The sequence below is a fragment of the Colossoma macropomum genome, unplaced genomic scaffold, assembly GCF_904425465.1.
Source record: "Colossoma macropomum unplaced genomic scaffold, Colossoma_macropomum, whole genome shotgun sequence".
Taxonomy (NCBI): domain Eukaryota; kingdom Metazoa; phylum Chordata; class Actinopteri; order Characiformes; family Serrasalmidae; genus Colossoma; species Colossoma macropomum.
This window is the reverse complement of record NW_023494787.1, coordinates 17,780,873-17,792,806: the sequence shown is the minus strand read 5'-3', so window position 1 is coordinate 17,792,806 and position 11,934 is coordinate 17,780,873. Positions and strand designations below refer to the sequence as shown.

Below are 11,934 nucleotides of genomic sequence, written 5' to 3'. Positions count from 1 at the left end.
GCAGGCAGACAGAAAATGATTGAGAGAAAATGAAACAGGTACGTTAGGGAAAGCTCGCTGGTGTTGAGAGGGAATGCCTGTCTCCTTATATTTTCCCTCTGGTCTCAGCAAGAGCTCTTACACAGCTCCAGTTTCTTCCCACATGCGATTGTGAATTTACAAATGCATGTCAGAAGGAACTGTACATGTAGAAGAGCTCTTGCTCCAACCAGAGAGAAAACACAAGCAGGCAGGTTTGATAGAAAGCACTCGGCAGCCAACAACAAGCTTAAATATGGAAAAGATGATCTTTATTCAATCTGTTCACACAATTAGAATGTACATATTTACATGTTTTTTTCCTTTTACAATTAATATTTTCTGTCAGACGCTCTTGGTCTAGCCTTGAGGTTGTGTCACTAATACATAATTCACAGTGCAATATGAACTTTGCGCACCCGTGTCAGCATTTGCAATGAGCCGCATGCATGAGCTAGACGTTTATGCTGGCCGACCAACCTCAGATTATTATTATTATTATTATTATTATTATTATTGTCCTGGTGCTTTGCCTCAGAGGTAACATACAGTACAACTTCTCAGAACAGAAGGGCAGGCGAGGTTAAAGCCTACAAAGACACGACTCTACCATTTCAGCTAAGCTATTGTGGGTGGGTTTTTTTTTCGCTGTAGCTTACAGTAGAGCGTAAGTAAAAAAACAAACCAAAAAAAAAAACCACATACATTCATACAGAATAATCTCAGCCTGATCCACTTCTCAATTGAAACACCAGCTATTGAGTCATCACATATCTTACTCACAACTACACCTGGCTTTGCCTGCAGTGCTAAAAGCCCCCGAGCCTTAGGTTACTTCACAGGATTCAAGTAAAGAAACACTGCACAAACAGGACCAGCAAGCGAACCAGTAAGGACAGGGCACGAGGTTTACTGACATCATTATTTAAACACATTTCGAAAGAAAGCTTCAGTATCCATTTAAATAGGTATGATTCAAACTGTGCAATGTAGACACACTTCCTGGCTGCATTTAATTAAGATTCCTCAGCTTATATGCGGAAAATAAGCCACTTTGAATCTTAATCCAATACTAATAGTTAAAACAGTCAGCCAAGGGCTTTGATGTCAGTATTGCCAACAAACCCTAAAGCCTCAGAGGTCAGAGACTGGCCACACATCGCCCCTCCCATACAGTTTGGCACCTTTAGGAGAGTTACAAGGCCGTACAGTCACCTTGATTCAGATCAGTGTATGCTTCATGTAAATGTGTAGATATGTTGAGTCCATCAATCCCTTTAAAAGAAGACAAGCCCCTCTGGTGCAGTTGCAGTCAGTGAGTGAGTCAGTGGATGCCTCTGGTTTGAAGAGTGTGAGCAGAGCTAGAGTTCAGGCCCGTGTCCCTTCCCCCCTCTTTAGCTAATGTGTTTGGAGTCCTCGGGACTTGGCAGAGCTTTGTCATCTTGATGACTGCCTCGCTTTCTCATGCCTGTGTACCCTGCCTCAGTGTTTACTTCATACAGCACAACAAAACAGGTCGTTAGCACCGAAATCACTTCTGCATACGTCGGCCACTGCGCACCATGCCTCTTACCCTAACACAGATGATACAGTACTTTTGAGGATGTGCACAGGTGCAAACCAGGGGGTGTAAAAATGCACCAGAAGACGACGATTCAACTGCACTGATTTTGGAATGTTACGCTCGGAGCACACTGACTCAACGCTCTTCAATAAACACCATCAAGCTCAAACGCTGGGCTGGTGTGCCATGCCTATGTGTGACTGCTGGAAGGCTCTAGAACTTTCTCTCCATTCACACTGTTTTATAGTGCCCTCTCTATTGACACTGTCCTAGAATGTTCTCCTTTTTTACACACTGTTCTAGAGCGTTGCCCTCCTTTCATACCATTCTAGAATGTTCGCCTCCTTCCACACTTTTCTAGAAAGTACACCTCACTCACATTGTCCTAGTATGTTCTTCCCCAGTCATACTGCTCTAGAGTTTGTCTATTCACACTGTTCTATGTCATTCCCATTCAGAATGTTCTAGAATGTTCACCCCATTTACACTATTCTTGAGCGTTCCTTCCTTTGACACTGTTCTAGAATGTTCTCCCCTTTTTACTCTAGAACATTCTTCCCCACTCTTCTGGTCTGTTCTCTGTTCACATGGTTCTAGAACATTCTTTCCCACTCTTACTGTTCTGGTATGTTCTCCCTCATTCATAGTGTTCTAGAATGCTCTCCCTTATTCATACTGTTTTAGAATGTTCTCCCAATTCACATAGTTGCAGTATGTTCTTCCTCATTCATACTATTCTAGAGTGTTTCCTACATTCACACTGCTCTAGAATGTTCTCCCCCATTCACACTATTTTTCTGGAACAATATAAAGCTGGCTGCCAACATAAGATTGTTGGTGTTGGGGATTGTTGGGTCAGTGTGCCATAGCCTTTGGAATAATATCATTCTAATGATATTCATTAAAGTATGGACAAATTATATGGCCAAAATAAAATTTTAGGCTAATTTTCAATCTAAAAAAATCCTTGTTATTATTATTTATATTGCATTCCTGTGTAAATTGTCACATTTGTGCATTTGAGTATTTTAGAAATGAGTCCTACCAAAATAATCAAATCAAATAACTTTCAATCAAATTTCTTGATCCACTAAATTGCTTCCTAAAGAATCGTAATGCAATCAAATCTCCAAGGTCACAGATTTACACCCCTGTGCATGCCTAAGCGTAATGCGAAATAAAAGAACCCGTAGGGGTGTCTGGAACAGTTTTGGTCCAAATGTGAGCTTGTGGGGGTTTTCATCAGCAGAAGAGCTGCTCGTCCAGCTCCACTTCGACCTGAGGCACCATCTGCTCTGCGGAGCCCACATCCTGCTCTGGGCCTTCTACGTCCCGTGTGCTGCTGTGGAACCACGGGTGGATGAGCACCTCAGCAGCGGTCAGTCTCTCTGAGGGCTCTCTCCGGAGGAGGCTGCGCAGGAGGCAGCGTGCCCGCAGCGACAGGCCATCCGGCAGGCAGAACACACCCCGTCGGATTTTCGAGAACAGGGTGGCTGGGTCTGGGTCGTGGAAGGGGTAACGGCCCACCAGCATTGTGTAGAGCATGACCCCCAGGCTCCAGGCGTCTGCCTGCTTCCCTGAATAACTGCCCCCACCGCTCAGGATCTCTGGGCTGACGTACGCTGGGCAGCCATGGGTGTCTGACAGAGAGTCCTCCTCACCGGTCAGAATATGACAGTCTTCCAGACCCTCCAGCTTCAAATGAGTCCTAAACAAAAGTGGACAATTAAAAATTTGTCAACAAGTCTGTTTTTTTTAAGATACATGCAGCAGTTCAGTGTTCTTTAAGTTCTGGCAACACCCACAATATTCTCAGAAAAGCACACTGTGATGTAATTTTTCACAGTAACACATTGTTATATTGCCCTCTAGTCCATAATCAATCAGATCATTGGTAAATGAAATAGAGGACTGTCCAGAGGACTCCAGTCATGAAGGGTCACAGCTCTACAGCGTTTTGCCATGCATTTAATTGACCTAATTTGGCTAATCAGCTAATAGACTTTGATTAGTTTTGATGAGTGTCCATTAAAGCAACACATTTAGCAGAAATGGTTCTACATAGTACTGAAAAGTCAAAACAACAGTTAAACCCTTGTTGGTGCTATACAGAACCATTTTTAAAAGGCTTCTTTAAATAACCATATACAACTGTTTTTCTACCACAGAAAAGAATCATTTGACTATGCAAAGAATCATTTATGTGTTCTTTGTGTCCATGGTTCTATCTGGAACTGATAAGCGTTCTATATTGAACTGAACAAGGGTTCTTTGACTCATAACAATAGTGAAACCCTTTTTGGTGCTATGCAAATATTGTTAAACCTTTGGTGCTGGAACTGCAGCAAAATCCACCACAAACAAGGCACCACCCCCCCTCTCTAAAACCCAACCCTAAATTCCTCTTATCCATACTCTTTTAATGTCCAGTGTACACAAGCAAAACTAGTGAAACAATATCCTTTCTTTTAACTGCATGTAGTGTTTCCTGCACATGCAAAACATCTATATGCTTTATTGGAGTTTTTTGGGGGGACTTTTCAATCATGGTAATTTACATTAAATCCTTTGGCTAATAACTGGCTTGTTGTCTGTTGGAGAATGTTGATGTGCGAGTACACCATCGCCCTCTACAATAAGCTTTGCCTTCACAAGGTGTTGGACTGGTTTAGAAATTTCACACTCAGTTTGCTCCCACCCTAATAAATGTAAATGGGAACAGAGATTTAACTCCAAATTTCTCATAGTTGCTTTCAGATGTTTTCATTACGAGATCACGTTGGCCCTTCGTGAGAATTCAATTTGACACTTTATGAGAGACCCTCCAGCTTTGTGCGTACAAAACCAAACAGCTAATACACACACATTACATCACGTTTAATTCAGTGGTTCAAACCCTGATTGTGGAGTAGCTCTGACCTGCAGATGTCAGTGCTTCCCCTGCTCTAACACACCTGATTGATCAAGTGCTTCTTTATTTGAACAGTTTTAGGCAGAGAAAACACTAAAATGCACAAAGGAACCACTGGTTTAATGCAATGAAACTGAATGACATGCTATTTGACAGACTACTGAATAGGTCGCTTATTTGACCCTGGCTTGGGGCATCATGTCAACCAACTCTGTGTTTATGTTAAGTGGACAGATAAACCCAGAAGGCTATAGAAGGCTGACTTGTGTATAAAACTGAATTCACTTGCTGCTTCTTTGGTTGCAAACGACTTAAAACGAGTCTTTAAATCATGAAAAATGCTACGACACCGACTGCACTGGAACAGATAGTTCCCCCACCACTGAGCAGAAGAACAAGTGGAGGGCAGAGCCGTGTATAATTATGGCCTTGTTTTAAACAAAGGCACGCACGGCGGTTTCCACAGCACCCACATATACAAAGTAAATCTCGCTCTTCTTTTCTCGCTCACGCTCTCATCAACACTTAGCTATGTTTAGCCCTATTTCCAGTAGGACTCAATCCTCCTCTGCACTGACCGCATCCCTGCGGACATTAACAGCGGCTGGGGTTTATCATCTGTGTGTGCGTGCGTGTGTGTGTGCGCGCCCAGACAGACCTTGTGCCGGTATCCCCCTCAGCGAGAGCAGAGCGTATTGTGTTTCATCACTGACTGTCAGGCTCGCAGTCTGAGGGGTTTGCAGATGACACAACAGCATAGCGCCAGAGAGGTGGAGAGAGTGAGTCATAGCGCTGTGTGTGTGAGTGCAAGTGTGAGTGTGTGTGTGCATGGAAGGGAGAGAACTAACTGTACAGAACTGCTGCTCTGTTACTGCGCTGTCCTCAGTGTGCTCGCTGCAGCTGGGTCCATGCTTTCGGCATCTGCCAGTGTTTAATTACCCTAAAACTTCGGCTGTCACATCAATGACGCATGAACATCCCCAGCCTGGCCTGCCCCCCATTCACAGCCTAGATGTGGACATGTTCCAAGGTAGTGTGTGTGGATGTGTCTGTGTGTAAATTAGGGCTGCATTATGTGGACAAAACACCAACACAATAACAGCACTACATATTGCAAAAGCAATGTACACATTAGGGCTGCACGATATGGATAATAATATTTCCATGAATTGTGACTCACAACATATTGCATGCATGGGTCTATGTATAATACTGTGCAAAAGTCAGAGGCTATTAAGTACAAATGATTCATTTTCAGCATCAGGGAAAAACAGGAAATATACATCTAACAGAAAATTACACTGAAGTCTCAACAACTAAATAGCTGCTTATTTTCAGGATTTACTGTGTCCACTCTTTATCTTTATTACAGCTTCTATTCTTTTTGAGAGACTGGCTTTTAGCTTTTCAAAGAAATCTGCAGGCCTTGTAGCTGGTTGCATTTTCTACTTCTCGCAATGTAAATATTCCCAAACACATTCAGTGTTGAGTTCAGTCCATTGTTCTGAGCAGCTTCTCTGTCTGATTTGCAAATTTTGTTCTATTTTGTCTATTTCCTTTTCTCAGTAATGACTTCTTGACAGCTACACATCCTATCAGACTCATAGTGATGAGCTGTCTTCTCACAGAGGAAGGATAGACAAAAACACATGGATTTTTTCAGCTCTGATGCAAGGGTAGAGCTTGATTTTCACCAAGATGAAAGTCCTGTTTATCTGATGGGAACAGTTCTGGTGGTCTATCAGGTTTTGCATAGTTGTTAGTTCCATTTTCTTTCTATCTTTCTAATTTTTTTAAACTCCAGTTTTGTAAAATTTGACTGGAAATTAAACAAATAATGGGTGGTCTCTGACTTTTGCACAGTACTCATAATAAGCGATCATGCTCGCACTACTCAAATACACAGCTAATAATATCACATCTCACAATATGTGCTATTTCAGACTAGATTTGTTACAGGACTCATTCTTTTTTTTCCCTTCCAAAATCCAATCCAGTATTTTCTGCTGATATCAGCCTGATACCATCTCTACTTATGATGTATTAAAAATGTGCCAGTGTTAAAGATGAGGTTTCGTCCTGACGCTGAGAGCACAAAATTAAAAAGATCTGATATGTTAGGGACTCATTTGCACACTGCAGTTGTCAGAATCACAATCACACATTGGTGTAAATTCAGTGGACAGGGTACATGTACTACCCACTTTTTGAAATTGTGTGAGACTTCTACAGCATTACACACCATGAGAATATGGTAACTCAGCATACTTTATTTACCTTGGTTTGTATATGAAATTAACAACATTTATCTGCAGCTACTATTGTATGTAGGCTATATATATATATATATATATATATTGCCCCCCCCCAACTTTTCTGTGGCCCTGCAATCACACAATAACAATTAACAAGCAATATATATCATGCAGCCCAAGTGTATATGTGTCTAGGCATGAGGTCATGCCTCATCTATGTTGTGACTGTTTCAACTTCTTTCTGTTGCTTATCACTTATCGTCACTTCATATCATTGCCTAAGCTATTCAAGGTACGCACGCCACATATCTGTTACCTCCATCTGTTTGTTTGTGCACCTGTGATAATTTGTGATGAGCATCATTGTTCATGCGAAGATAAATTCCATGTATGTGACGCACACACAAATAAAAGAGGAAACAGACTAAAAGCACAAGCCTCTGTATGACTGAGCATCGTCAAAAAACAAAAAATGTAATCCTTTATGAAAGCAGAATAATCCACTTGTGTGCACTTTTGTGTTACTCTGCTTAGCATCCTAGCAGGAAGTAATAGAAAAAAAAAAAAAAAATGATGACGCTGCTGCGGCTTTGACCCGTATCTCTGCCTAAATGTCAGCATGCTCAGGTTATGACATGGTCTGGGTTAGACAGGTCGGATGGGTGAAGTTGGCAGGGGGTGTCGCAATGTCAGCAGCCAGTTCTGCTGCTCTGTAGTTTCTGTCTGCCTTTGGCCAAGGAATGGAGAGCTTGCAGGTTGAGGATCCTGAGTGGCGAGTAGCCACCCCCCCGCACCAATGTGAAACGCTATGAGTCATCCTGCTGTACCCGCACCACTACGAGAACCGGGTGACTCTGGCCTCTTGCACATGCCTGTCCATTTCTATTCACTCACACTGCACCACTGCCCAAAGGTCGCGCTTGAAAATGTTGCCCCAGAAATGACAAACGTATCCCCTCTCCTGAACGGAGATGCGCGCCCATTTCATTCTGCCGCGGGACACGAGCTTACTGTAGCAAGCACGGGTGCATATACGTTTATAGTTAATACACTACTGTATAAATGGGAGCACATTAGATCGGACTACATTACTATTAAGAGCTTTAAAAATTCACTGGAATGGATATATTATGTCCTGCGTACTTTGTACTGCAAAAGAGGTTTGTAATTCGGGATAGCACTATTTTCTAATGAAGCATGCATAGTTCTGATTTATGATGTGCTTCCTCTTCTGCAGAAACATGAGTAGGTGCTATAGGTTCCATCTGCTGAACGGCTCTGCAGAAGCACCTGTGGTGTATCACAAAGGCGAAAGGAAGTGAGAGCTGAATGAAACCAGAACTGACGCCCATTTCTCTGCTGAAAATACCACAATCTAGAGCACTGACCACACATTGCCCTGCACCTAAAAGACCCCACCTGCCCCACCTACCTCGACACCTCTCCTCAACGTACACAGGTTAGTTTTTTATACTATGTCAGGATATGGGGCCATACATATGTCTTGTGTCTGTTATGTTGCAACTGTTGGGACCATATGTCTCCAAAAAGGTGACTTTACAGGAGAAGGAAAAAACATTATTTACTTTGAATGGAAGTTAATCAAACAAAGTCTTATTCAAAGTAATTCTGGACTGTTTCTATAAGTCTATTCGTCATGAAATTTTGACAAAATGTAAATGGCAAATGACATTTTACAACCTTGGGAAAACTGAAAATGGAGGTTTGTGCCGACAGCGCCAATATGTAGCTGTCTATTTTTAAGAAGAATAACCGTAACCTCAGTAACCAAAAAGAAATGGCTTTGCCCTTTCAGTTTTAATGAAAAATGACACATGTAGCTTTTGTGAAAAGCACTTTGCAAAGTCAGGACCACTTATTTGGTCCTCATATTGCAGATGTCACCTCATCTCTCTGATTTCCTTACAAAATCAGTTCCTGAAAATGTACAAAAACACAAAACGGCTTTACAATTACAGCCATCCTCACCTCTTTTCATCGGAGAACACAAACTTGCGAAGCTTGAGGTCCCCCAGCACTATGCCGGCCTGGTGGCAGTGAGTGACCGCTGAGGCCACCTGGAAGAAAAGCTTGGTGGCCTGTTCCTCGGGCACACGCTTACAGCTCTTCACGAATGTGTGCATGTCGCCATAGTCCTTCTCCTGAAACACATATGCCTTGCGCTCCCCGAGGACAATGTCTTTGATTTGGGCAACGTTCTTGTGTCTTGGCAACATACTGTAGGCCCTAATCTTCTCTTGGTACTGTCCCATGTCAAACACCTGTAGGTTACAACATACCATTGCATTTGTTGTAGTAGCAGGCTTATGAAAACACTAACAAGCCAAAATAAACAGCAAAATAAATGTTCGCTTAGGAAACGACATTTTAAAGGAATGCTCTGGTGTCTTTCGACCTTATCTCTAGCTGCTGCTTCTGCAGCTTATGGTCAATTACCACAGACAATAATTTAAATAGGTTTTCCAGTATGTATAAAAATAATTTCAAAAAGTGTACACTTGTAAACACTTTTAATAGAAGCCAACAGGGAGGGGCTGAAGCAGCTTCCCACTGACTTCTATTATAAACGTGTTGTGAGTCAACAAGTTTTCTGTTCTTTTCTAAGTGCAGTGAAATGCTTTGAAATTACTGAGGTAACTGACCATATGCTACAGATGTGGCAGATCTGTAAAAAAACAACAAAATATTATTCCTTTAAAGAAGGTTGTTACCAAATTTGGCTGAAATGAAGGTTAAGACACTTAATCCTAGTCACCACAGCTCAGTTCTAGTTCACACAAGAAACCGAATCTGCAGACTTGCGCTGTCAGATGGAGCCAGCTTATTGTTAAACACCAGACCGAGCTGTGATCATTTTGGCAGTCTGGCTGCAACACAGTGCTAATCAACAAGAAGAGATCAATGACTGATGGCTGTTTAATCAGTTTGACCCTGCTTCTCCATTTATAGTGTATGGTAGACTGTCTATTTCTGTTTGTGCATGATGTCTACCATGATGTGCCTGAAATATTTTCTCCTTCTGAGCTCTCTGTGGCTGACACACACACATGCAAATAACTCCTATTGCTAACTGGAGGGTGTGAAGTCTCACATTTAGTGGTAATTACACATGGCTTGGAACTGCTGCAGCCTATATAGGCTGCATGTGTGTCTATCTAAAACAGACTTAATTATGGTGTGAGTGGCAATTTTAATGCTTGGCAAAGGAATATTACTAAGATCAGAGGAAGCAGGTAAGTTGTTGCAATGCATAACACTGAGGACTGGACTATTTGCATGCAGCAGCAGCAGTTGACCTCACATTAAAACAGAAAAATGCTGTGAGTGACTATTTTACACAGAGATGGGCACTGTTGCAGCCTCTGTACATATATTGCATACCATATATGTAGATTCCTGGACATTTTTAATGCACTGCAAAGCTGTATTGTAAAATATGATGAATCTGACAAGCCTTTTCCTTGATTAATGCTAAGGTTTAAAGCATTTGGTTGCAATAGCAGTTGACCCAGTGCTCACATTAAACAGCTAAATGCTATGACTGGCCATTTTTCACCAGTGAAAGCCTCTATAAGTTGCACACCATATGTGCAGATCCCTAATCTGTCATACTTGATTGTGCTGTGATTACTACTTGGCAATGCAGTATCACCAAGATCACGAATCTGACAAGTAGTCATCCTGATTAATGGCTGAGGTTTAACCCATTTGCTTGACCTGGAGCAATGCTCACATTAACACAGTGATCCGCTGAAAGGCAGAGAAAGAGGCGCTCACCTTGCACAGCAGCTCCTCTCCAGTGTCCGTGTCCAGGGCGCTGTGGAGCCCTGCCCGCTCAGCCAGAGGCAGCAGCAGGAAGCGGCCGATTCGGGACGGACCCTGGGGGGCCGGAGGTGACCTCGGGGGGCCTCCGCTCGCCGGACATCCCGGAGAGGGGCCCAGGACAGCGGGGTCGCCCGCAGTGGCCTCGCTCAGCCTCAGCCTGGGACACTTCGCCACCGGCTCGTCACTGTCCAGGCGCTTGTGCGTGCGCCTGCCGGTGCGGGTGCAGGACGCCGCCGGGCTGGTGCTGCTGCAGCCGTGCACGACCATGGTGGAAGAGGGGGGAAGTGGGAAAGGGGGTAAAAGGGGGTGTCAGTCCTGGGGGAGCCCGTGGTGTCACATTCACGACTTTAGACGGTAAAATTCCCGCGCCGTTAACTTTCTCACTGAAAGATACGCTGCAAACCGAGCTGCTTTAGTCGTTCAGCGTCAGCTATCCATCACTTTGTGAACGGATGCAGCCTGATTGAGAGCTGGAGAACCGGGTGCATGCGCGAGCTCCCAATAAACAAATACAAACAGAAACAAAGCCCTCCCCTCAAAAACTACGGCACCGCTTTACAAACGCTGCGTGATGTTCAAGCTCTCGCGCACGACGACAGCTGGAACTCCGCCCGCTTCGAGCAGCGTTATTATTTTTGTGACCCACCCGTTTTCCGGCATACCCCGCCCATTGCGGAAGGTGATTGGCTAGCCCTGTCACGCCTCCCGCGCAGGGATAGGGTCGTAGTTTACAACTAGCCAATCCTGGCGCAGGAGGCTGGACTCTTTGAAAAAGTCTAGAGTAGAGGGGCGGGGCATCCCTGAATGCAGGGTGGGAAAAAAACCCAACGCCATTCATCTTTCCCTGCTGTGTCACATTTGCACAGCTTGATTGAGCAATCAGCCACACGTAGTCGATTCGAGTTGAATGTCAAAACCCACTTTCAGTTTGATACTTTTCTGTTTTGCCAGTGCTGTCAGAAAACAATTACTAAGATTTGTTCTTGCACACTTTGAAAAGCAAATCAAATCTATTCGACACGCTGGTGCTTGTGCACATGTGCCCATGTTTGACTGGGGAACGTTGCAATCTGCATTCATACACATTTCTTTGCATTTCTTCCTCATGGAAACACGTGTGGCAGTGAGGCAATGATTAACCCGGTTTATTTCGAAATGCATCGCTGCTCTGGTGTTTTTCTCGTTCTTAAATTCATCAAGCGCTTAAGCATGTTTGAGATCTGACAATGCTTTCATACTTGCAAGGCGTTTTCCAAGCGATTTCCTGCCTACTTACCATACATCTTCTGTTTTAGAGAGAAACTGCAGCAGAGGAATGTTTTAGTAATGCATGTTTGTTA

At 43.4% G+C, this 11,934-nt stretch overlaps 1 protein-coding gene across 1 annotated transcript; it reads right to left on the bottom strand.

The window, feature by feature from the left end:
• Positions 1 to 268: 268 nt before the first annotated feature.
• On the bottom strand, positions 269 to 11,214 carry trib1 (tribbles pseudokinase 1). The gene is made up of 3 exons (XM_036566268.1): positions 10,547 to 11,214; positions 8,738 to 9,030; positions 269 to 3,290 (listed from the first exon to the last, which is right to left on the bottom strand). The coding sequence occupies exons 1-3, from the start codon at positions 10,859 to 10,861 to the stop codon at positions 2,825 to 2,827; spliced, it is 1,074 nt and encodes a 357-aa protein (XP_036422161.1). The 5' UTR covers positions 10,862 to 11,214; the 3' UTR covers positions 269 to 2,824.
• Between the last annotated feature and the right edge of the window lie 720 nt (positions 11,215 to 11,934).